Consider the following 27,665-nt stretch of genomic DNA (forward strand, 5'->3'; position numbering starts at 1 on the left):
TTTTGGCAATGAAGCCCTTTATCTACTTCCCCAGAGTCGGCTGAACAGGAACAGCTAGAATGCTAATTGTTCCTGTAGACTTCCAGTCATTGCACTAATACTTCCTTCATACTGGACGCATAGACATAACAATGGTATCCACAATGGTAATCTCTTTCCAGCTAGTGATATTCATCAAAAAATTATTTTCACAGAACCGCCTGCACTACATCCGCTGACACTTGGAGGGCCACAGACTCCAGTTTGAAAACCCCTGCACGACAGCACATGACATGCAGCCTGCAGGCTGGCAGAAAATATAGGTCAGGAGTATTTGATTCAAATATTGTCATATTTGTCATTGCCAAAACTCAAGGCTTAGTGTAAGGTTTTCATTAGGCAAGCATGTCACATAGGCTGTAAACTCACACTCTGGGAAATATTTGAACTTAAGAGCTTGGTAAGTCACACTCCATCTCATTTCAACATTTAATAACATTATTTATTAACTCAGCTGCAGGAGGGTGATACACTAAACCAGTTCAAATCATTCTACCACTCCTCTGTTTATTGCTTTTAGAGCCATGATAATTTTTCTACTCAGTCTGTGCAAAATAGTTATTGGAAAGCACAGTAGGCTACGAATTATTTTCACGACACTTTAAGATATTTACTGTAGGACGTTCTGTACACCCACAAGTACTGTAGGCCTACAAAAGGTTATTCACTGAGGAGACAAATTCCAGGTAGGCCTATACGTCTGGCAACATGTGAACATAACATATTATAATCTCAATGTGTAATTGGATGCAGGCTTATCAACACACATGACCATTTAAAACCATCCTGCTAATCACTATTCTTCTCAACTACCTGCAGACAGTTTAGGTACTCTCTGATGAGCTGTAGGATACACACACCACACACAGCAACTGAAAAATGGCAGCCGTGGACCAAGATGTGGCGGAGAAGTTTCTCGACAGCCACCCTGACTTCGCCAAGCAATACTATGACGCCAAGTTACGCCCGAAGGTCATCTCTAACCTTTTTCAAGACAACATGACTTCCCAGGTGAATATCAGCAGCTTCCATGAGCTGAACATGGTGGAAGAGAGTGAGATCATATTTGACATGGTCAGAGACCTGCAGGAGAACCTCCAGATGGAGAAGGCCATCTTCAATTTCATGAAACATCTCAGCTTCATGATTCGATCTGAGAAGATGAGCCTGTTCATGTACCGGATGCGTAACGGCACGGCCGAGCTGGCCACGAGACTCTTCAACGTGCACAAGGACGCCACCCTGGAGGAGTGCCTGGTCCAGCCGGATAGGGAGATAATCTTTCCCATTGGCATCGTGGGCCACGTGGCCACCACCAAGAAGACTGTTAACATTCCAGATGTCTCACAGGTAAACATATAAAGCGATAGATCAATTGTGGAGAAACCTTGCAATTAAAAAATTCACATTCCCAATACAAGTAAGAACCTAATCGCCACTTTACAGTTGACCTCCCAGTTTGTGTTATCTTATACAATTGGACATGTTTATTTCTATGAAATTTAGTAAACATGAAGTATTCCATTCCACTATATAGATGAGAGCATTAGTACTGACAGATTCAGAGGCCTACTTGCCTACTGCCTCTAGATGGGAGCATAAGGCCATCATATTTGTAATACTAATTCCCTCAAAGCCAGGTCAGTTTTATTGGAGCCAATACATTTAACATTTGAAAATGACTGGCAATCTTATTTTCATACTTTACATGTTTGTCACGTTACTACTTATCCTCAGTGGATTGCCATCATTGTCCATACCTGTATTAAAATGAATTATGTGACCTAAAACTAATAAGATTATGCTGTTTTCATATTTAACCACTGCCTTTGATTACAGATACATTCTTAATATCCACATCTAGAACCTTGTTATTCATTTGACCAAATAGAGCACAAACACTCACAGATAATATATCCTTTATTAAATAATAACAAAGTAATACAGCCAAAGTATCGTCATGATTAGACATGTTTTCCTGTCATAGACCTTCTCAACGGTAGCATTGTTTGTGAAATAGCGACATATGATTACTCAACTGATATCAAGGATTACAGAGTGTCCAACCACTGAGAGAGACTGCTCAGTTCACTCTGGTATAGTTGGCAGAATTATTTATGGTAATTAGGGAGAGGATGGTTCGAGCTCTGTGTCTTCCTTTTCCCTAGTGAAAGGCAGAGCCACCATTACCTATATATGTAAGTGTGGTGGGGGATTGCCACGACAAGGCAGTCCCCTCCCTCACCAATCGGTTGTGCAGGGAGGAATGGCTGCTGGGTGTTACTGGGCCTGCAGGGGATAAAACCCTTTAATCTCATCTGAATTAGAGCGATGCTGGATTATTTCTAAAGGTCATAGCCCAAAAGCCATTTTTCCCAAGTTAGCGTAATTTCAAGAGATCTCACCTTCATTCTATTCAATGTCACCTGTAATGTCCTTTCCTTTAATCCAGATGTTTTTAATCATGATACATATTCTCCAGTCAAGAATAGCTCACAATGACACTGAGAGAACAAACCATTCTTATCGTTAGATGATATGACAGTGAATTCATTTATTCTTGGATTAATATGAGTCTCCACAAAAGCATATTATGTTTTTAACAATGTGTTAGTAGTGTTATCAAAGTTAGTTTTTACATAATCATATAATAATTTGACTTTTTATTTTACTTTGGCTCTAGGGATTCACTGTGACATGCAAGTTAAATGATCTCAACAATGGATTTATGATCAAAAGTAACAATTAAATGTAACAAGATGCAGCACATTGACAGATGCTTGTTTATTAGTTCTAAAAACTTTTCTCTGGATTACCCCTCAGAGCAGCCACTACAGTGATTTTGTGGACCAGATCCAAGAATACCAGACCAAGAGTGTCCTGGCTACCCCCATCATGAGCGGCAAGGATATGGTGGCTGTTATGATGGCTGTGAACAAGATTGGAGCTCCCCACTTCACTCAGCAGGATGAAGAGGTAACCTCTCTAACCCTACCCACTCCCCTCAGCAGCTGCGGACTGGAACCAAAAATCGTCCCTGGCATTTCTAACACACCAGCCCATTATTTTCCTTGAGGCCCCCACACCAGCCCATTTTCTTTCATGAGGCCCCCACATTGGACTTTTTTCCCCCTTGCAGCCCACATTATTAGCCAAATAATTGTGCAAAAAACCCACTGGGCAAAAAATGGACCAGCCAGTCTGCCGCTGCCCTTCAGCCTCCTTATATTTACAGATTAAGCTCAGAAATACATCACTGCTAAAGTAAGACTGAATTGAGATGTTTTTGCACTTTACAGACTCTGTTGAAGTATCTCAACTATGTGAACTTGATCCTAAGAGTGTTCCATCTGAGCTACCATCACAATTGTGAGACCAGAAGAGGACAGGTAAGACCTCTCCAGATTAAATTGATGATGAGGGCTGCTTATATTTCATTATTACTAAATTATATGCTTTTCCTGCTTGACTCCATAACTACACCTCCTCCCATCCTTATAGGTCCTGCTCTGGTCTGCCAGTAAAGTGTTTGAAGAGATCACAGATATTAAGAGACAGTTCCACAAGGCCCTCTATACCATCAGGAATTTCCTCAACTGTGAACGCTACTCTGTTGGCCTCTTGGACATGACCAAAACTAAGGTGAGGTTGGACAGGAAATTCAACCTACTAAAAGCAACAGCATGCCAGTGTTCAGTGACCACTCACCATTATCTTGTCATGTTAATTTGACCTTTTATGTTTACTTCAACATGTTGACTTAATGTGGGTTAATATGTTCCCCTTGTATTGAAGCGTGATTAAATGGGAGAGGTGCCTCAATACGATGGACCCAAGACTCCTGATGGCAGAGTGAGTGACTAGTGACTAAACAGTACAGTAGACAAATTACCTGTACAGATCTGAGTCCATACACTGCTGTCTCCAGTTATGTATTCATACATCAACTCATACAATCTGATTCTAATTACATGCAACTCGTTTATCTCCAGGAAGTAAACTTCTACAAAGTGATTGACTACATTTTACATGGAAAAGAGGAGATCAAAGTTATACCGTGAGTAATTTCCTCATTGACGTAGAAAATAGAATTATATACCAGTACATTATCTTTTAATATTTATGTGCAGCTTTTACACCCACAATTACATTTGGGTGCATGTATTACTGCATTTCATTTGGTACTTTTTGAAATTACACATCTATAAACTTCTTTCCTTGGAACTTTGAAGTAATGGTATCATATTATTATCTCCATCTCCCCCATTCTTGTCAGGAACCCTGCTCCGGACCACTGGGCTCTTGCCAGTGGCCTGCCCTACCTATGTGGCTAAGGAGGGACTGGTGAGCTGAGAAGCCTTCCCTTACTTACTGAAGAATGAATGCATCCAAAATGGCACCCTGTTCAATATGTAGTGCACTACTTATGACCAGGGTGCATAGGGATGGTAGTGTGCCATTCCGGGATGCAGCCCATGTCTTCTCTTCCCTGTACATGGTATCCATGGGCACCAGACAACCAGAAAGTCATTATAGTTAATTACGCAGCTGTCAAACGCACACAGCCTGGAAATGAAATGTACTCTTGCACTGAAATGATGGATAATTGCAATTTTGTGGACATTGTAATTAATCGTGCAGTGCTTTTCATCTGAGTGACCATGATCATCCTCTCCTCTCTTCCATATTTCTTCTTCTCCCCTCCAGATCTGTAACATAATGAACACAGCCCAAGATTACTTCTTCAGCTTCCAAGTAAGAGCAGATCTCTGTCTGATTAGCTCAGTGCTGTCAAATTCACAAATAATTGTTGTTGTTGTTTTGTAACTATTTGTATTGGTATTTTTTCACAGTTACAGTGTAAACAATGAATGAAATACTGCACATGTGATTTTATACATTCAAATATACCATGAAAAAAATGCTTTTTGAAGGATGTAGGAATGTATATGCCCATACAAAAATATTAAATACTTAAGTAACACTTTCATAACAAAACACGTATTAAACAACAACAAAGTTTCAAAAAACATGGCTAGTCTTCAAAATGAATAGAACAATTATAATAATAAGTCAGTCTAATATTAAACCCTAACAAAGGTAAATAAATTAAATACAAAACTAGGCTAGGCAGTTTGCTGTGGAGTAGAGGGAAATTGCATTGTCTCTACATAGTTAAAGAAAGGCTGCCACCTTCGGTAGAATTTGTCAGAAGAACCCCGTAGGGTATATCTTCTCCAATTTACTAAAGTGTAAGACATTTTTAATCCACACAAAATGAGGAGGGTGATTTCCCCTGAAGTAAAATCAACCTTCTTGCCAACAAATAATGATGTTATGGCAGTAGGAGCAAAATATACCTGTAATACTTTAGATATAGTATTAAAGATGGCAGACAGATAGTTATGTAGTGAAGGGCAAGACCAAAACGTATGTATCAATAAAGCAGTAGCATGCCGACACCTGTATCAAACAGGGTTGACATCAGATCTTAGAGAGTCTGAGTTTGAATGCATCAATTAAAACAAATATTATCTCTGCTACTGAAGGGGCTATAGTCCTGTGGCCAAGTGGAGTATCATTGTAGTAGATAGATTGATACTGCTATTTCCAACACTTGGCAATGACTTATCCATAGAAAGTATTTTACATTTTAGTTCCAAGTCATGCATCGCTGAGGACTAACACATTCAAAGTCAAGGATGTCAGGTTCAAGTCATCAAATATTGTTTTTGTACTGCTGTGAACCCAATGTAAAGCCATTGACGCCAGATGGTTCCTGTTTCCTTGTCCTGTTCAGAAAGGGCCTGTAGATACATCTGGATTGACCATTAAGAACGTGCTGTCCCACCCCATTGTGAATAAGAAGGAGGAAATAGTTGCAGCAGGAAAGACGGGAAACCCTTCGACGAGCAGGATGAAACTCTAATGGAGGTATGCTACTCTCAAGTGTTACTGAGGGGGAAGTAGAGCGAAGATACTGAGTCACCGCTGTATAAATAAACACAGGCCATTGACAGTATCTGCATTATTTATTGGTTAGAGTCAAGCCTCCTCCTCTACTCTCCTCTACTCTCATCCACTCTTACATTAGGGATAGTGTGTCACGTCCGTTGTTTGAATGAGACCAAGGTGCAGCGATGTAAGCGTACATCTTACTTTTAATAGATGAACACCGAACAAAACAAAGAAAAAATACAAAACGAACGTAAAGTTCTGCAGGCTTGACAGTAGCTAACAAAAACAAGATCCCACAAAAACCCAGTGGGAAAAGGCTGTCTAAATATGATCCCCAATCAGAGACAACGAAAGACAGCTGCCTCTGATTGGGAACCATATCAGGCCAACATAGAAATACATAAGGTAGAATGCCCACCCAAATCACAGCCTGACCTAACCAAATAGAGAAAATAACAAGGCTCTCTACGGTCAGGGCGTGACATAGTGCCAGTTAATGCATAATATAACTTTATGGAGCCTTTGAAATATTTATCAATAACATTGTAAGTTACAGTAATCTATTTTAAAATATATCTTCCCAATCGTTATTGTACCACATCCCCCTCTCAAATCCCGTTTGATAGTGCCTGTGTATACTGATTTTGTGAACCAAGGTCTGAAATACAATAGTCTAACTCTATCGTTGGTCATTGCAGTCTCTTACCCAGTTCCTTGGCTGGTCTGTGCTCAACACAGACACCTATGACAAGTGGAACAAGCCGGAGAACAGGAAGGACATCTTCCAGGACATGGTGCTGTACCACATCAAGTGCAGGACGGATGAGACCCAGAATGTCTTGGTGGGTAAAGTCAAGTTATTCACACACACAGGTGGTGAAAAACAAATGTATAACATGGTAAATAGCCTGCCATACTAGATACGGGGTTATCAATCAATCGTGGAATGTTAGTTACCATCTGTGAGATTTAGACAGAGAGATTTTTACAGAAAAAGAACCAAGGTTTTCAGGGAATGCAGAAATGGATTGATATAGCGTAATGTCATCCTAGGTGAACACTTATTGTGTTATTTTCTTTTAGAATACCAGGGAGACGTATGGAAAGGAGCCAGCCCTCTACCAAGTCGGAGATCTTTGAGTTTCACTTCTGTGACTTTGAGCACAGTCATTTAGACCTGGTCAAGTTAGGCATTAAGATGCACTACGAGTTGGGTGTGGTGGACAAGTTCCACATCCCCCGCGAGGTGAGACATCTCTGATGAAGAAACATCTTAGCAAGAGTCTCTTCTTCCTACTTTTACCAAGTTATGTTTAACCATTATAGATGCATAGCTCTGCTCAATAATGTGTAATAAAGCAACGCTACACAATTCAGTCATAACAATTGCATGATTAACATTTAATAACTAAATCATGAGTTTTGCTGGTTATGGGTAATGATTTGATATGATCCCGATGTAGAAGATGTTAGCTACCCTGGTTACATTGGCTTTCTCTAAAACTGGAAACACTTATCTCCCTCACTAGCTTTAAGCACCAGCTGTCAGAGCAGCTCACAGATCTCTGCACCTGTACATAGCCCATCTTTAATTGAGCCCAAACTACTACCTTTTCCCCTACTGTATTTATTTATTTTATTTATTTTGCTCCTTTGCACCATATTATTTATATTTTAACTTTTAACTTTCTTCAAACTACAAATCTACCATTCCAGTGTTTTTCTTGCCATACTTTATTTACTTTGCCACCATGGCATTTTTTTGCCTTTACCTCCATTATCTCACATCATTTGCTCACATTGTATATAGTCTTAATTTTTTCTACTGCATCATTGATTGTATGTTGTTTTACTCCATGTGTAACTCTGTGTTTTTGTATGTTGTCGAACTGCTTTGCTTTATCTTGGCCAGGTCGCAATTGTAAATGAGAACTTGTTCTCAACTTGCCTACCTGGTTAAATAAAGGTGAAATAAATGTTGTTTTTTTTTAAATGATATGTATTTCTGCTATAACTAGCTGACCCATAACTATCCCTATGCGTGTTCCTCTCAGACCCTCGCCAGGTGCTGTTACTCCCTGAGTAAGGGCTACAGGCAGATCGCCTACCACAACTGGAGTCGTGGCTTCAACGTGGGCCAGACCATGTTCACTCTGCTCATGGTGAGTACCTCCTCTCATCTACAGCTAACCAGCATTCTATTACAAAAAGAGGAGTCCCAAATGGCACCCGATTCCCCAGGTACTTGTAGTACTTGTAGTGCACTCGATAGGGAAAAGGGTGCCCTTTGGGACGTATTAAGCCTTACATTACACAAACCCTCAGGGATAAAAACATAACCTACATTTCCGCACACGTATACCATGGATGATGATACCATGACAGTTGATACATGTAATACATCTTCAAGCTGTGGTGGCCAGGTGTAAGAGTCTATCTTTACTGCGTTGTGAACCTCCTGACACCAATACCCTCCTTCCATGTAATGTAGCGAGTCATCCAAGCGTGACCCTTCCTCTCGCTGCAGTGCTCCTATAATGTATAATCACAGTAAACTCCTCAGATATTCATAACTCGCAGAGGAAGGAGGAGCAGAGAGCAGCGTCAGGCTCATTATCAGCAGCCCTGCGTGGCTGTGTTGCTCGGTGGGTCCATGCTTCATTGGTTCTAATGAGGCCTACAGAGCCAGGCGTCTCCATAGGAGCAGGCTGGGAGCGGCGTGGGGGTGGAGAGGGTGTCACTGCAAGGACATTAATAAGAGGCGCAGGTGTGGCCCCGTACTGCCCCTGGGGGAAGCTCCATGAATCCTGGCCCTAACCTAATTTCTTGTATCATTAGATATGTGACCTAACCTAACTTTCTGTATCATTGCATTAGACAGGTGACCTGAAGCGTTACTACACAGACCTAGAGACCATGGCCATGGTAACAGCCGGCTTATGCCACGATATCGACCACAGAGGCACAAACAACCTCTACCAGATGAAGTAATGGAATGACTGTGTTCAAATAGTGTTTGTTGCCGTTCAAATACTTTGAATGTTTGATTTGAGCCTGTCTAGAGTACCAGAGTAAGCTAGAGTAAGTTCAATCAAGCGTAGCTTAAGTATTTGAAGGAAAACAAATTCTATTTGAACGCAGGTCTGCTGCCTACAGTGATACCTGGAAAAGTGTAGAGACAGCAACTGAGAAAGCAATGACTCGTTACTTACCAATGGCTAATCTATCTTTGCAATCGATCTCAATCTTCCTCTCTCTCCTCCTGTGTTGGTCAGGTCTGGAAACCCTCCTGCCAAGCTCCACGGCTCCTCCATATTGGAGAGACACCATCTGGAGACTGGGAAGACCCTGCTGAGAGATCCTGTGAGTGGGGTTGCCTCCCAAATGTCACCATATCTGTACATAGTGCACTAGTTTTGATGGGCTCCGGTCAAAAGGAGTGCGCTCTATAATGAATAGGATTCTATTTGGGATGCAGCCTGAGCCTCTCTAGGTTCTGACCTGAGAGGGGTTGTTTTCTCCCTTGGAGAAGCTAGACTGTGAATGATGCAGTTCTGATGGCACAGAATGTGCCTGGGAGAATCTGCCCACCAGCCATCAGATAATTAGGCAACTTTCAGTGTTCACATTATCACCGGACCATGAACTGTGGCAGGCAGCGGCTTCATACTTCCCTCTAGGAACTGGAATATGTGAATTATCCTAGGGCTTTGTTTGTTATTCCTTATTCATACATTTGATATATTATACATATGTGTTGGTATTCCCGGATTCAACAGTACATGTTAATACTTATGTTATCACATTCAAACTTATCTTGGTACCTGTTTCAGGCCTTAAATATTTATCAGAATCTAAGTCGTGCTCAGCATGAGCAGGTCATACATCTGACGGACATCGCCATCATCGCCACCGACCTCACTCTCTACTTCAAGTGAGTGGGTACCGCTGTATTTCTCAAATATTTTTTAAATGCATGGCCCCATAATGCATACATTACATACCTGAGAGCATAGAGATTGTCTGTGCGTCCCAAATGGCACCCTATTCCCTACATAGTGCACTTGTGTGCACTAGTGCACTATATAGGGAATAGATACAGAGAATAGGGTGCCATTTGGGAGGCATCCTGAGTCATGGTAACTGAGGATGATTTTCTCCTGTCTGTAGGAAAAGAACCGTGTTCCAAAAGATCGTGGACCAATCGAAGACCTACGAGAGCTGGGATGATTGGACCAAGTACATGACACAGGAGACTACTCGCAAGGCGATAGTCATGTAGGTGAATTTCCTAGCTGAGTAGTAGGCCTAGGCATATGAAGGTAGTTGTGCCCTTTGGAGGAAACTATGGATGTCTTTGTATTATTTCACTTTTCAAACAAAACAGGGTAGACACTAAGACAAAAAAAGGCAGAAGCTAAGACTAAACAGGGAAGAAACATAGACTAAACATGGAAGAAACTCAAACTAAACAGGGCAGAAACAGACTAAACAGGGAAGAAACTCAAATTTAACAGGTCAGAAACATAGACTAAACAGGGCAGAAACATAGACTAAACAGGGCAGAAACTAAGACTAAACAGGGCAGAAACTAAGACTAAACAGGGCAGAAACTCAAACTAAACAGGGCAGAAACTAGGACAAAACAGGGCAGAAACTAGGACAAAACAGGGCAGAAACTAGGACAAAACAGGGCAGAATCTAAGACAAAACAAAGCAGAAACTAAGACTAAACAGGGCAGAAACTAAGACAAAACTAAGACAGGACAAAAACTAAGACAAAGATAAACTATGGATGTCTTTGGCTACAGGTCCAAGACCATATTAGACTTAAAACACAATCCGTCATCAATTATGTTTTCACTAAGGTGTGGAGAAAATAATTGTACAACTGCTTTTCCTACAGACCTTCGAACTGTAATTCTACTCAAACTCTATCTGTCCTCTACATACACAGGGCTATGATGATGACGGCCTGTGATCTGTCTGCTATCGCCAAACCTTGGGAGATCCAGAGCAAGGTAATGCCTCATGTCCACCAAATGCATCAAACTCTTTGCGTTCCGGCAGAAGACATTCATTGTCAATGGAGTAGTCCCCAACGCTGCGCTCTGTGTACTACTGCATGCGTTCAATATTTTCCACTCGTGCGTTGCTTTACCTTGCGGTGGTACAAACGAAAGTACACACACAGACTCCAACTAGCTAACTTTTATCTAGTTGAAAAGTGAAGCATATTTTAAATTGTTTTATTTCACCTTTATTTAACTAGATAGGCCAGTTGAGAACAAGTTCTCATTTACAACTGCGACCTGGCCAAAATAAAGCAAAGCAGTGCGACAAAAACAACACAGAGTTACACATAAACAAACGTACAGTCAATAACACAATAGAAACATCTATGTACAGTGTGTGCAAATGTAGAAGAGTAGGGAGGTAAGGCAATAAATAGGCCATAGAGGCGAAATAATAGCAATTTAGCATTAACACTGGAGTGATAGATGTGCAGATGATGATGTGCAAGTACAGATTGCAAGTACAGATACTGGGGTGCAAAAGAGCAAGAGGGTAAGTAATAATATGGGGATGAGGTAGTTGGGTGTGCCATTTACAGATGGGCTGTGTACAGCTGCAGTGATTGGTAAGCTGCTCTGACAGCTGATGCTTAAAGTTAGAGAGGGAGATATAAGACACCAGCTTCAGTGATTTTTGCAATTCGCTCCAGTCATTAGCAGCAGAGAACTGTAAGGAAAGGCGGCCAAAGTAAGTGTTAGCTTTGGGGATGACCAAATATACCTGCTGGAGCGCGTGCTACAGGTGGGTGTTGCTATGGTGACCAGTGAGCTGAGATAAGGCGGGGCTTTACCTAGCAAAGACTTATAGATAACCTGGAGCCAGTGGGTTTGGTGACGAATATGTAGTGAGGGCCAGCCAACGAGAGCATACAGGTCGCAGTGGTGGGTAGTATATGGGGCTTTGGTGACAAAACGGATGGCACTGTGATAGACTGCATCCAATTTGCTGAGTAGAGTGTTGGAGGCTATTTTGTAAATGACAACATCGAAGTCAAGGATCGGAAGAATAGTCAGTTTTACGAGGATATGTTAGACAGCATGAGTGAAGGAGGCTTTCTTGCGAAATAGGAAGCCGATTCTAGATTTAATTTTGGATTGGAGATGCTTAATGTGAGTCTGGAAGGAGACTTTACAGTCTAACCAGATACCTAGGTATTTGTAGTTGTCCACATATTCTAAGTCAGAACCGTCCAGAGTAGTGATGCTAGTCGGGCGGGGATGTGCGGGCAGCAATCGGTTGAAGAGCATGTACTTAGTTTTACTAGCATTTAAAAGCAGTTGGAGGCCACGGAAGGACTGTTGTTTGGCATTGAAGCTCGTTTGGAGGTTAGTTAGCACAGTGTCCAAAGAAGGGCCAGATGTATACAGAATGGTGTTGTCTGCGTAGAGGTGGATAAGAGAATCACCAGCAGCAAGAGCGACATCATTGATATATACAGAGAAAAGAGTCGGCCCGAGAATTGATCCCTGTGGAACCCCATAGAGACTGCCAGAGGTCCGGACACAGGCCCTCCGATTTTACACACTGAACTCTACCTGAGAAGTAGTTGGTGAACCAGGCGAGGCAGTCATTTGAGAAGCCAACGTAATTGAATGCGGTGATTGACAGAGTCGAAAGCCTTGGCCAGGTCGATGAAGACGGTTGCACAGTACTGTCTTTTATCAATGGCGGTTATGATATCGTTTAGGACCTTGAGCGTGGCTGAGATGCACCCATGACCAGCTCAAAAACCAGATTGCATAGTGGAGAAGGTGCGGTGGGATTCGAAATGGTCGGTGATCTGTTTGTTAACTTGGCTTTCGAAGATTTTAGAAAGTCAGGGCAGGATGGATATAGGTCTGTAACAGTTTGGGTCTAGAATGTCTCCCCCTTTGAAGAGGGGGATGACCGCGGCAGCTTTCCAATCTTTGGGGATTTCAGACGATACGAAAGAGAGTTTAAATAGGCTAGTAATAAGGGTTGCAACAATTTTGGCGCATATTTTTAGAAAGAGAGGGTCCAGATTATCTATCCCAGCTGATTTGTAGGGATCCAGATTTGGGCAAGTTGCTGCAGGGGGTGCTGAGATGTTGGCCGGGGTAGGGGTAGCCAGGTGGAAAGCATGGCCAGCCGTAGAAAAATGCTTATTAAAATGATCGATTATCGTAGATTTATCGGTGGTGACAGTGTTTCCTATCCTCAGTGCAGTGGGCAGCTGGGAGGAGGTGCTCTTATTCTCCATGAACTTTACAGTGTCCCAAAACTTTTTGGAATTAGTGCTACAGGATGCAAATTTCTGTTTGAAAAAGCTAGCCTTAGCTTTCCTACGCGTCAATTATGGAAAATGCAGGCTAGACATCCAGCAAAACAAAACACATATGTATCTGGTGGACATGGGGGATTAACACAGATGTTTGAAGAATGAAGTCCTGCTGCTATTCTCATATGGCAGCATAGTAACTGCAGAACTACTGTATACTGTTGCACTCAGCAGAGGATGTGAGAGGAATGTGGAATATCCTTTCTGTGATGGCATTTTGCTCATGAGGTCTGGATTGCATCAGGAGCAGGCCTTTCATACTACAGTATCTATGAAATCTTAATAGAATATTTCCGTACTAGCAAGAGTGCACAAACAAATGCACTCTTGTTGCTATGGACATCATCATACTGTAAGTTTCATAATCAGTGTTGTGTGTGACCATTCCTGTGTGGGCCTGCAGGTGGTGCTGTCTGTGGCTGCAGAGTTCTGGGAGCAGGGTGACCTGGAGAGGACTGTGCTGGAGCAGCAGCCTATTGTAAGAACTGCATGGAGGGAGGGAGAGAGAGAGAGCATTCCCATTGGGCATGTGGTTATGTACTGCCTATTATGTAGTGCACTGAGTCAGAAAGAGCGGTCACCACGGCCCAGTCAACTGGACCATATCCTGACTCACACCATTTTACCCAGCCAGCTCCCTAGGAGTGTAATAGCATTTGTGTCAGAATGGGAAACTTTAGTTTAGGTTTATTTGATTGCTTAAGCTGGAGTAAGTAGAGCCCAGTTGTTGTTTCAGTACATTTGCACTACTAATCCCATGATTCATATCTTTCCCCACGGCCAATGATGGACAGGACTAAATCAGCTGATCTTCCCAAGATGCAGTGTGGTTTCATCGATTTTGTCTGTGCTTTTGTGTACAAGGTGAGTCCCTGCGTCTCTGTTATGAATCAATAACTACTAGATGGCACTGAAGACCAAGCAAAATAGATCTAACTAGTATTTTCAACTGAATGTTTTCCCTCCCTCCTCATCTACCTCCCTCTTGTCTCACACCTCCCCTTCTTTCCCTTTTCTCCCCCCTCCCACCTCCTCCCCATCTCCTCCCACCTCCTCTAGGAGTTCTCTCGTTTCCACGTGGAGATCACTCCCATGCTGGACCGCCCGCTGAACAACAGAAGGGAGTGGAATGCTCTGAAGGAGGTGCACGAAGCCAAGCTGGCCGCTCTGGAGGAGGCCAAAACGGCCAAAGAGGAGGTAGCCGTCGCCACCACCGCAGCCAAGCAGGGGACACACACACACACAGCACCAAGAGACACACAGACAGACACAGGAAAGACCAGGGAATAAGACTGTTGATATTAATTACACAGTGGAATTTATAACGTTGGTGAAGAACCTCATTCATAGTAACGGCCATATCGTTAAGAGATGCTCCAAACGTCCTCTTCAGACATGGAGGAAACTACTAAGAGCAGCTATTGTTGGGGAATCCAAACATTGCAGACTATCTCTATTTGAAACAATGTATAGCTTATGCTCTGGGGCTAATTACATTTAATCAATGTGAGATCAGGGCCCATGTTCATAAAGCTTCTCAGAGTAGGAGTGCTGATCTAGGATCCCTTTTAGATCATAATGAATACGAGTATATGGACAAGGAGGACCTGATCTCAGATTAGCACTTCTAGTCTGTGACGCTTTGTGAATACGGACCCTGTACTCTAACCTTGTGTTGTTCCATCTCTCACACAGGAAGTGCAGCCGAAGCAGCCCCCCAGTCAAATACCTATGTTGTCAACTAGACTAGAGAGTTCCCAGTCCTGGACCAAAGTGACTATTCTTCTCAGCACCAAGACAGGAACTTTCAGTCCCTGTACCCGATATCGATTTACAAGAGCTGGTTAACATTAGCCTAGCATAGCTTTACAGTATACTGCACTGTGCTGTACACTGACCTATATATGGAAGGAATTGTATCAGGCTACAGAATGCACAGGATACACAGGATGGAACAGGGTGTGGACAATGTCAACGACAGCCTATTCCTGTGCAATGAATGTGAATACTTAGGCATTTTAGTGGAATTTACAATGAACTGATTGTACTCGTTGATTAGGCAATATGAAATTGACTTAGAAATATGGAATTCAGTGTTAATAAAGTGGGTGGGTATCATTTCCAATGGCTAAACATATATGTAGACATATATCTTTGATTTCAACAGTGGTTATCCTATGGTTATTAATAATGTACATAAACCTGTAATTCAACTCTCTGCACTGGTCCCTCACTGCAGAATTAAGTCCACAGCATTAGCATCATACCCTCTGCGATGCAGCATCCTCCCTCAGGATATAGTGTGTGTGTGTGTGTGTGTGTGTGTGTGTGTGTGTTAACTGTCCCACTGGGGCCATACATAACAATCTTACAAAACACAGAACGATGCCGTGAGGGTGGCAACCTAATTGAGCACGGAGAATGAGAACTGATTGGAGGAGGGGATCAGAAGGCGGGTTTTCCTTTCCTGTAGCGAAAACCGTGCGTCACCACTATACACCACACAGCTACACACGCAGTAGTGAGCACACGCAAGCACTTTGCTAAGCACTGCATTGTAGTGTCGTCACTCGTGATGGTGACGCTGCTGCCTCGCTCTCTGTGTTTCACCAATAGGGGAGAGCTGCAGTCAGGGTTGCCCGTATAGGGCTGTGATGCTCAGTGATGCTCGCAGTGTCTCGTCCTGACACAAGGGCAGCATAGCCGTATAGAGGCTGAGGCTGCAGAGGAATGAGAGACATCCAGTTAAAGAATATCACACTGATATGTGAACCACAGGCAAGAAGAGCGGAAAATTGGCCAGTGGCTCCTTAAGATACATGTTAGTCATTTAGCAGACTCCCTTATCCAGAGCGACTAGGTTTAAGTGCCTTGCTCAAGGGCACATTGACAGATTTTTCACCTAGTGAGCTCTGGGATTTGAATCAACGACCTTTCGGTTACTAGCCCAACGCTCTTAACTGCTGGGCTACCTGCCGCCCTTAATCAGTCTAATCAGTCCTTAGCAAGAATAACTGCTCAGTGCTGACATAGACACTCCAAGGGACCCCACATCCCCTTCCCCAAGCCACTGTATCAAAATAATGAAATATAGAATCATACCAAATATGCTTGTGTCAGATGAGATGTTACTCTTTGTAGAAAGCAGGGGGAACGGTAGGTATAGCTTTACTCCGACATTGCTCATCCTAATATTTATATATTTCTTAAGTCTATTCTTTTACTTTAGATTTGTGTGTATTGTTGTGAATTGTTAGATGTTACTGTACTGTTGGAGCTAGGAACACAAACATTTTTGCAACAACCGCAATAACATCGGCTAAATATGTGTATGTGACCAATAACATTTCATTTGAATTGATTTGCTGTGTAAGCATTTAGCTATAGAAATACCCTTTTGTTGCTTCCTTGTATTGAAGTTACTAGTTGATGCAGGTCAAGAATCAGTGGCGTAGTATGCATAGTATCAGTGTCATGCATCAGTGTATGCATAGTGTCAGTGTCATGCATCAGTGTCAATGCACTTTATGTATTGGCTCTGAATATGCAACACATAAAAAGGACTGTAAAGATATGAATTCAACTATTTTAACTACTGCGATTGTGTGTTGTCTTGTCCTTGTGGTGTAACACCAAATCATAGTAGCACAGGGATTCTTCTAGACCTGCTCTACTCTATTTGCTCCAGTACATGTGTACAGTCTCAACCATTGACACATCAATTAATGCCCAACTGATAGTATAATGTCCAAACCTTCACATGTTGTTCATTAGGATTTTATTTTTTGGAGGCAAATCAATAAAATATGTACTTTTTACAGTATATGAGGAACATTTCTACGGTTTAATAATGTAAACAATCTCTGAAGAGAAATGTATTTAGTTTAAAATGAAGCCATAGTCTTCATTTTGAAACTATTTACATGAATTAACATATAATTTATAACATCAGATAACTTCAGTCTATAGATAAATGTATCTACGAAACTAGATTTTAACAATTCAAAAGTACTCAAATGCATTTTGTCTCCACATTCTGAAGACATCTGAAATCACACAAAACAGGAAGGAAAAAAACACCATTAAAAGACATCCAAACTAAGTGGCATATAAATAAAAAAAACAATAAACGTAAAATAAACCAACAGATGTAAAAATATAAAATCTTACTAGCAGTATTTACCGTTTACCAAAACTACATTAAAAAAGGAAATCATTTTGTGAATTTTGATAGTTATTAGATGTATATAGACAAAAAAAATCAATAGCAATGAAAAAATCTGAACAAGAAAAACAAACAATATATGCCCTTTTATGTCCATTTTTCTTCCAACCAAAGACCCGCTCACAGCTAGCTAGATTGTGACGGTTTGCAGCCCCCAAAGTGGCCATTGACATCACATTACCATTATGTTATCAGCTGTTTTATGTGTGTTGACAGAAAGCTCTCTTTCTGTTTGGGATACAAAATAACCTTTGATACACATGGCCATTTACATCCAGAGTACAGTGAACAGTGGTGATTCAAGGACCAGTATTGCACGCACTTTCTTTCTATAGGGCAAGTTTAATAACACGGTGAGTTTAAAATAGACATTTTCCAATTAAATAAAATCGGAAAACTTAAATATGTATTTGTGTGGACTATGTAGTTGGATAATGACAGTTAGAAAAATCAATCTGACCAGGCTCTCCGAATTCGATTTAAAGCCAACATCAAATATAGTTTTGGTCAACTTGCCTCAAAGTTAATTTCTTGCCATTTTCTGAAATGAAGAATGGGAAGATTTGCATTCTGTTCTGACGAGGGTTACCTTTGGAAGGGGTTCAATTTGGATCATCTCTCAACCTAACAAATCCTAGATTGACAGTAGTTGTCGAAATGTGCCGAAGTGCTCTGAAACACTGAGGAAAATGGTCAACATCAAAGTTTTCTATAAGAAAGTATATAATCATCTTAATATCTACACAAACACACAAATATATATTCATATGTATATATATTTATATACCTTTTATAATATGGCTGTATTGAAAAAAGTTGTAATAATAATAAAACACATTGGATTTGAAAGGAGATAAAACGGTAATATTAAAAGCTATAGTGATAGCTTCAGTTTCCCCCTATTGTTTTTAAGGCTCTCCTCATGAGAATCGTTTGTTGTCATTCAACTCTACTGATGGAAGCACTCCGCTGGCATCAAGTAGTCTGAAAATTCAACAGGGGCTAAAAAGCGCAGTGACTGTTTTCTTTCCCTCTCTCCAAAATTAGAGTCATACATGTTCACAAGTTGCCAATCATTATACAAGTGTCCACTGGATTTCAACAAGCTTAACAACATGTGTCAGTAATAGGCCGAGCTCCTTTCATGAAAAGTTGTGAACAGATATTTCACTATTTGGGGCTTTATGTGCAACGGTATTATTGTTATACATGATTTTTTTTGATGTATGGCATGACTGACCACATTATTATTATTTGTCATTTTATATATATATATATTTTTTTTAACAGCAGTTCTACAACGTACAGTACAGGATCAGTTTTCAAGGATTTATTTTAACAACCAACCACTGAAATAACCACTTCCAATCTTTGAGAAAGGTTGTCTCATAGATATATGTATTGCATCTCAATTGCGTAAAAAAAAGAAAAATCATCAAAAATATTGAAATCATTAAAAAAGAAATTCAACTTTCTATAGCATATCTAAAGGGATACTTTATACAACAGTGTTTGACTTGTGTCAAGTCATTTTCAAATAAATTCCCTTCAGTTCAGTTACTCCCTGTATTGTTCAACCTTGCATCTTTAAACAGTTTATCCTTGCCAGTCTGATTTGCAATGGTGTCCCACCACCTTTATAACGCACATCTACAAATCGCTGTATAGACACAACGATACATTTCATGTTTACACTACGTATAGTGCTATATACACATTATATAATATCATATTTATATTTTTTATCATGTAAACCAGCACATTCTCTCACTTTTTAGTAGTATACATACTAAGCACAAATAGTCATTCAGCTTTTCTTCTTTTGATTAGCAAGTTTTTTTTCTTTGTTTTTTTATCAGTATGTATAGCACTAAATATTTGTATTTTTTTTCCTTTAGTAAACCTACTAGGGTAAGCCACGAAGGCACATCCTGATAGGATACTCTAACACTGAATAAGGCGTCTTTGTACTTAGTGTGCGCTCTAATAAAGTCGAACGAGAATTCAGTGATGTAAACATTCAATTTCATGTGTGTTACAGAGGAGAAGATTAGATAAGTGGGGAGGAGAGAGAGAGAGAGACAGGGATAATCTGTTAGTAAAAAAGGAAGGAGGTTTGCCAAGGCTGGGGCAGCACGAGGCCCCATGCCCACACACAGAAGAGCTAGGGTGTACAGTATTGAGGGGCTGGGAGACAGGGGGACCTGGTCTTTGAAGAAAACAAGAAAGAGCGGGAGAGAAGAAAATTGGTTTTCAGTCTCCCAGCACACCAGAGGGCCATGGGTCCTCCTGGGATCCCCGGCGATGGCAGCGCCAACCCGAACACGAGACAGACAGACGACACACTAAGGTACACATCGGATACACAGTCCAAAAACTGACACGGAAACTATTTTGAGTTTTTAGCCACGAGGCGAGTTATGGGAGTTGTAGTAGGAAAAGCAAGCTGAACTCCTCCACCAATAAGAAAGGATAGCTTGGGAGAAGTAAATGAATGTTTCAGAGGAGGAAGAGCAAGAGTAAAAAGAGGGAGAGAGCACCCGAGAAGAAGAGGGAAGGATCTAAATGAGGTGGAGACGCTTGTCTGATGTGGTACCTTCCATATCTCTGGGAAAATTCAACAGAGTTCAACAGACTTTGGATTTACCACCCCTCTCTCTGGTGTTAAATGGTATGGTGAGCCTTGGACACTCTCTCCCTCAGCTATGCTGCTGGGTGCATCACAAAGAGACAGGCTGCAATGGAGCTCTATTAAAGGAACACAACTCCCGAGACTTGGATTCAGGTAAGGGCTCTACATTCAGATCAGTGAGGTGTACATTCCATTACTATAGTATACGGCATATTCTAGAACCTGGAGTAAATGTCTGATTCTGCTCTGTCCTTGGCTGGGTTGCGCTTACTGATTGATATCAGACATGTTCAGATAGTACAAACAGTGCAGAGAATTGGCTGGGATAGATTGTGATTTTGCTCTGGAGAGTGAGTGAGTTTTCATGTGGTAAATATGCCTTGAAGTTTACTTCATGACATAATAGCGTTAGTTGTCATAGCCCCATTTATGTGGAGTTGGTAGGATAGGAAGTGACTGCCATCCTAGATCAGCGTAACCAGGTTGTGAGAGTGGCTAGCTCAGCAGCAGTGGGTAGGAAACCTATAGAGTAAAGCAGCCAACAGCATAGCAGTGTTGAGTGGCAGAGTAGGGGGAAGAAGTCGAGTGAGGAAACATGATTACCTCGTTAGAGTGCATAGATTAAATCAAGGAAGCACTAAAATGACAAAAAACAAGATTTTTTTTTCTTTTCATTTTCGATTTGTAAACTAAGCTGTTCCAAAGATTTTTTTGGTTTTGTATTTTATGTCATAACACACACAGTTTGAACATCCACAACTTTGCTAATATTAAGCAGGTTTTGTTATATACCGTACAACGTAATGGCGAATACAGCTTGCAGTTCCACCAGTAGTGACCAAGGGGGTACAAAAAAACGACACACACACGCAGACACACACACCACAACGACCAACGGAGGGAGCAAGGTTTGCTACAGAGGTCTCGCCCGCCCACACGCCCATCGGCTCTCAACGGGACCACGACGAGTCACAACAAAGTCATGAACACAGACAGGAAGCAGCTTTTTGTGTTCAGATACATTTTATGTTGTTTCGTTGCTTTTTTTTTCTCCATCCCTCCAACCCCCGCTAGCTTCCTCTGTAGTATCCTCAGCTGAAAGAGACAAGGTCCGTTTCTTATTCCAATGTTAAAAATGTAAACATGACGAGGTGCCTTGGTTGAGGTACTGAGCCGAGTCTGGGGGTGGTATGAGGGTTCTAAGGCGAGTCCAGCCGAGTCACCGTCAGCGATGCAGGCTCTTCTGGGCCTCCTTTAGCAGGGTGTCAAAGTCCAGGGCGTCATACTTGCTCTTCACCGGCCCTGGTCCTGCTTCGTCTGGAGAGGGAAACACACAGCTTTGTTAGAACAGTGTCATCATAGCCGTCAACATTACATGGAGATACAACTTGTACAATATCTTAGCATTGCCGCCATCCAACAGTTCATACTCCTTTGGGCGGCAGGTAGCCTACAGGTTAGAGCGTTAGGCCAGAAACCAAAAGGTTGCTGGATCGAATCCCTGAGCTGACAAGGTAAAAATCTGTTGTTCTGCCCCTGAACAAGGCAGTTAACCCACTGTTCCCCGGTAAGCCGTCATTGTAAATAAGAATTTGTTCTTAACTGACTTGCCTAGTTAAATAAAGGATAAATACAAGTAAAAAGTGCTACACATTTCCTTTGCATTGTAATTTCAGAAATATTTCCATAATATATCTGCCGCTAATAGTGAAATGATAGTTTCACAGTATTACTTATTCGCCAGTGTTGTGATTGGCTGTGATATTCCCCTATTGATTTCTCCTGCCAGAGTGGCAACTGTTGTCAAACTTGGAAAGCTATTATGGCTTTGTGGCTGTGTTATCTAGTGGAAATCTCAAATTTCCTGGTTGCTAAAATTCTACAGTTCTGTCAATTTCAGTTTATGTGAGAAAACAAGCATTGAATAGTGTAGGGAATCATTGTACCATCTAAATCGCTGTGAAATATACTAAATATGTTTCACAGCGATTTAGATGGTACAACGATTCCCTTCACTATTCAGTGCTTGTTTTCTCACATAAACAAACTGAGCGAACAGTGTAGAATTTTAGCGAACAGGAAATTTGCTATTTCCACAAGATAACACAGCCACAAAGTCAGAACAGTTTTCCCAGTTTGACAAGAGTTGCCGCTGGGCGGGAGAAATCAATATGAGAATATCACAGCCAATCACAACACTGGTGGGTAATACTGTGTAATACTGTGAAACACTATCATTCCACTATTAGTGCCAGATATATTATTGACATTTTCTGAAATTACAATGCAAAAATTCGAATAAATCCGATGTGTAGCACCTTTAACAACTTTCTACATTCATGGTTTGACTGTACTTTGACTGTATCTCCGTTTACCCAGATCTATGTATCTCTTCCTGCTGAGCCTGTGCATGCCACCCCCTCCGTTCTGGAAAAGCGGCTCTCGTCTGTGCCTCTGGATCTGCTGCCCGCTGGGTGCCGGACGGAACTTGATGACTCCACAGCGTTCCCTATGCGCACACACACAAGCACACGCACACACACATCAACACACACAAAAGACAGAGAGTTTCAGCACGTGATCCTCACCTTCACTGCATTCCGTACTCTGGAAGGTCAGACAGGCCAGACAGGCCGATAAAAAAGACCTACTCGTGTTTTGTGATGACTTTGCAGTCCTCTGGGTCTCCAAAGGCCTCGAAGCGTTTGCGCAGCATCGTTTGTGTGACGCTGCTTGGCAGGTTGTGTATGTAGAACACTTGGCAGTTGTCCTAGGCAACGACACAATGGCAACCGTCAGAACAAGACACTTGCCGCAGTGGCAAATCATGCCGACTTCACACACACTGTAAAAACTCATAATGGCAGAACTGGTGTTTACCTCGTCAATTTGAAACACAGACTTGGAGATTTTGTTTCTCTGCTTGTCTCCGTGGCACGTCTCAGAGTTCTCACAGCTGAGGAGAGAGACACAAAGCAGAGACAGAATAAGACGGGAGCTAATGGAAGAACCTGAGTCACATGCCAATGCGAGAAGACAGTACACCTGGCTGTGACTGCTAATCAGACTAACAGTGGTTTATATTCTCACCTGAAGTCGGGCTTGCTGCTAGGCGAGTGGGGCTGGCAGCAGCTGGAGTGGAGAATGGGGGAGGGTGAACGGGAGGAGCGTTCCCCCTCTTCATCTGAGTTGTGGGGGGATAAAGCGTCCCCCTTTCTGTCAGCCCTGTTACCGTTACTCAGGTACTCTGGCACCTTTGAAAAGAGCCTGTCTTCACGCTGCTGTTCCAGCCTCTTGTCCCCTTGGACCCTGCGCTCAGCCCTGTCCCCCTTAGGCTCTGGTCCCTCCGGAGAGGAGCGTCCGAACAGCGAGTGGGCCAGCATGGCGGCGGTTCTCTTCCGGCTCTCCCCCAGACTCAGCAGGCAGTAGTCGTGGTCTCCGAAGGTCCTGTGGACTTTGGGTTCTGCATCGATGGCCTGGCCCATCTTGCGGAGCTGGGCGTAGAGTTCAGTCTGCTCGGGGAGCTTGCGGGAGTGGGCCCGGGTCAGCCACGAGCCCTTCGGTGGGGATTCAACTTTCCCCTCTGGTTTGAACAGCTCGTCCTCCACTTGCTTGTGAGGGGGGGTGGTGGGAGGGGTGAGGCCTGAAAAGACGCGCCACTCTAATAAATCACATGTACCTCACAGTGGTTTCATACAGCTCTGTTGGGTTAACATTAGAGAAACATCAACAGTTCAGACAATTCACGTTTTAAAACACCGCTCATGTTTAACTGTTACTGGGTGTACTGTCTGTTACTCTGTTCACTTCTATCTGTCTTTCAATGGCTTTCCCAATACAACAAATTGCTTTGATGCTGTTATTTTGTAACATTACTGTAACACAGCACCTTGATACGGCACAAGGCGAGCACACAATCTCATATTCATTTTGACTGAAGTGCGTATTTGACTTTCAGTTGTTATTAACATTATGGCTTTTGAGGAAGATATCAGCGGCAGACACTGCAAAGCATTGTTATATCTGTCTTCTCCGCTTCCCAAGTAGCTATGCAACCAAATTAGCCATGTCAAGATGACATTTACCCAGGAGACGGATCACGTCATTAGACTCCAGTCATGCTCTTCACAACATGATACAAATACATTCCCCCTCTCCTCTACTGCTTTGCTACCGAGCTGTGTTAGCAATAGTATACGTAAAAGAGATAAAACTAGTCTACAACACAGTACATTTGCTAGCGAGACTTTATTTCCCACTAGACAAGCTACTTCTGACAGACACAAGGATATAGCTCCAAAATGTTGTCTCGTCAAGCCAAGGTGTAGAAGACGTCAAGATGATCAACACCCCAACATTACCTGCTGTGCCACACAGGTCCACGCTGAGAGTCTGCTCAAAGGGCCTGTTGGCAAACTGTGTCTCTCTGATCATGGGTTAAAAGAGAGAGAGAGATTGCAGAGTCATCATCAGGGCCAGGGGAAGGGGGTGCACGGGTCGGGGTAGAGGGGCGACAAAAGGATGTACTGCTCGGGTGCTCAGATTTTTTATTTTTTTAAAGGATTTATTTTCTTTTGTTGGAGATTGTATTACATTTTCGTTGTGAACGTGAACTACACGAGAATAGCTTTCCTTTACAGCCGTCTTTGATTGGTATTACAGTACAAGCTCCTTCTCCTATTGAGGTCTATTTTTGGATCTGTGTTACCATGAAAGGCTTTTGTGGAGTGCTTTGGGGGATATTACAGTCCACAAAGCAGCAAAAAACTATCTGGGGGCCAGAGAACAGCACAGTCATTTCACACATGAAAGAGTTTCAGAAGTGTACATTCAAAATAGCTTTGTGTGTCCAGTGGGGCTATGGGCTAGCAGTATATGTATTGTAGTGTATAGGACTATAGTACGGAAAACAAACCCAGTAGATTTGGGAGTCAGCGGCAGACAGAGGCAGGCGCGTTTCTCTGCAAACAGAATGAGAGAAAGAGGTCATTGGTCATTGGTATAAAAACAACATTTTACCAGCCTTTTAACAGTGGCACTTGTGTTATTCATTCACATCAAATTTAAGAAAGATACTGCATGATGGAGCCATGTGGACTGAAAAATCGGGACGGTCTTGAGAGCTTGGGCTTCTGACATCGTCGCCATCTTGCCTTACCGTTTTGACAGCAGAGGTTATCGGGTTCGGCTGCGTCTGCCGTGGTTTGGGAAGTACTGTTGTTATTTGCGGCGGAGTCTTTCTCCGGGTCGTCTCCCAGGGGGTGTTTGACTGCCTTGTCCTCCTCGTCAGGGCGCCGCTCCCCGGACGCAGGCTCCTCCCTCACCCGGCCTGCACGCACCTTCTTGGCGAAGCGGCTGGGGAAAGAGGCAAGCCTGCGGGAGCGGCGGACTGAGAAGGAGGCGTCCTCCAGGTCAGGGCTCAGAGGGGCCTCTAGGCTGTGCTCTTTCATAAGCTCTGGTTTGGTTGAGCTGGCAGTCGGGCTAGGGGTCTCAGTCTTTCTGTCATGCGCTGGCTTGGTGATAGCATCTCTGTTATGGGTGTAGGGGGGACTGTGGAGTCTGTAAGGCTTGCTCACGTCAAAGGAGTTGACCGCTTTGAGCAGTTCGCGCAGGAGAGAGTTGGCTTTGACCTCCCGTCTGCGGGTAAAGGCAAGGCGCGGCCGAGGGGCGCTGCTCTGGGCCTGGGGGGCAGCCTTGTGACAGTTCGGGTGGATCATGGTCGTGGGGCACTCGGGCCTGGCCCTGCGTACCTGGCCTGGGCACTCGCGCTCCTTGCGCTCCCAGCCGGCCTGCTTGCGCATGGGCAGGCAGTATGTGTGCATATACTTGATGAGCTCCACCACAGACTTGAGTTCTTTCTCCGAGGAGAACTGGGGCTTGGTGGGCTCAAGGGGAGTGGAGCGTTCACTCTCACTGCTCGAGGACTCCTCCTCCTCCTCTTCTTCCTCCTCAGACTCACTGTCCTCATCGTCATCATCTTCCTCCTCGTCCTCCTCATCCTCTGTGTCGGCTGAAGGAGTGTCTTCCGCCTCCTGTGCAGAGGTCAGGTGCCGGTGGAGCTCTGTGCACAGACGTCCTGCTGGTCGCACCGCTCGGGGCTTACGCTCCTGTGTGCTTTCACGCTACAGAAAGAAAGAGTTAGAGTTACTACCTATAAAATTACCTTGGTGAGCCTCTGTGCACTGTATGGCCCAAAATATTAAGGAATGTCTAGGCAATGAGAACATACAGTGCCGAGTGAACATTTTCAACTTATGAGTAACCAAAACCAGCACAGAGAGCCACAAAGATTCAACGTTATAAAACATTCCTTCATAATCATACCAATGTTCCCAGTATCATGACAGAGAGAGAGAGAGAGAGAGAGAGAGAGAGAGAGAGAGAGAGAGATTCTATGATGCACTCTATCCTTATGTAACCACCAGCTCATTGCCAGAGCTGCCCTAGCCTTTCTCCTGGTCGAGACTACATCCATCTGTCACTCCAAAGCCTCAGCATCACTCTCTAATGCCACAGATGTCACACGCCTCGGCCACCACCACCGTAAAGGAAAAGCCAGGGCAGGACAGGGGTAATAAATGACAAAATAAAGGCTAAAGGTTACTACAAGCTTCACGCCGTTGATCTACGTGCATGCGCGTGGGTGGAGATGGATTTTTAGAGCAACGGACACCTTTTGGTGACATGATCTCCACACCGGTCCCAGTCCCATTCACGAGAGGGAGATAGCAAAGTTTTTTCTTTTTATAATTTCAATTTGTTAGTAGTAGCTAGCTGACAGCCTGGCTAGCTAGCTTTAGCCTCGCTAAAAACATAGCAAGCTAGCTAGCATTTTTAGCTTTCCACATCTCCATATGAAATAATCAGATTTATAACAAAAAAATATGCCCTGGCAAATATATGTATACTTGCCGGAGTAGCATAAATCATTATCCCAATTTGATATGCTGTTTGTGTATTGATTCCGATATCAGCTAAAAATAGAACGTCATCATGTTTTGGTCATGAAGGAAAAGAGCACATGGCTAGCTGGTTGTCTATAGCAGGTTCCACCATTTCACAATAGCCTGGAATCACTAGTTATTATTTATAAACAAAATACCTTTTGAGTGGATTCTTGTTGTTTGGTTTACTGTTTGAACAGTCGCTGAGATTATATTTGGTTATCAATTATTAACAGCTACTTTGATGAATAGCCTATATAGCCTATAGATCAGATCAAGGAACCAAACAACAAACACTTCTGTGGAAAGAATGATACGGCGCATCTCCATTTAAGTGATAATGCCCGAGAAGCCGGTATTTGCCGGATATGTTGGCACAGGTGTTGATAGGCAAACCATGCCAATATATCCTCCAAACACAGGCTTCTCGGGCATTATCACTTATATCCAACGGGTTACCAACATATTTAAATAATAATTTACTTATTCATA

At 42.7% G+C, this 27,665-nt stretch overlaps 1 protein-coding gene and 1 pseudogene across 1 annotated transcript in view; one reads left to right on the forward strand and one right to left on the reverse strand.

Moving 5' to 3' along the window:
* Window positions 1-893: 893 nt before the first annotated feature.
* On the forward strand, window positions 894-15,585 carry LOC115174742 (rod cGMP-specific 3',5'-cyclic phosphodiesterase subunit alpha-like; annotated as a pseudogene).
* Window positions 15,586-17,133: 1,548 nt separating this feature from the next.
* LOC115174749 (peroxisome proliferator-activated receptor gamma coactivator 1-beta) overlaps window positions 17,134-27,665 on the reverse strand; it is a 56,893-nt gene continuing 46,361 nt past the window's right edge. Inside the window, exons 5-12 of the mRNA XM_029733575.1 lie at window positions 25,388-26,351; window positions 25,145-25,190; window positions 24,591-24,655; window positions 23,320-23,872; window positions 23,110-23,185; window positions 22,881-22,999; window positions 22,605-22,738; window positions 17,134-21,546 (exon numbers count right to left, since the gene is read on the reverse strand). Coding sequence (XP_029589435.1) covers window positions 21,455-21,546; window positions 22,605-22,738; window positions 22,881-22,999; window positions 23,110-23,185; window positions 23,320-23,872; window positions 24,591-24,655; window positions 25,145-25,190; window positions 25,388-26,351 — 2,049 coding nt within the window. The 3' untranslated portion in view covers window positions 17,134-21,454. The remainder of the gene's footprint in view (window positions 21,547-22,604; window positions 22,739-22,880; window positions 23,000-23,109; window positions 23,186-23,319; window positions 23,873-24,590; window positions 24,656-25,144; window positions 25,191-25,387; window positions 26,352-27,665) is intronic.

Source organism: Salmo trutta, chromosome 3 (assembly GCF_901001165.1).
Source record: "Salmo trutta chromosome 3, fSalTru1.1, whole genome shotgun sequence".
NCBI classification, from domain to species: Eukaryota; Metazoa; Chordata; class Actinopteri; order Salmoniformes; family Salmonidae; genus Salmo; species Salmo trutta.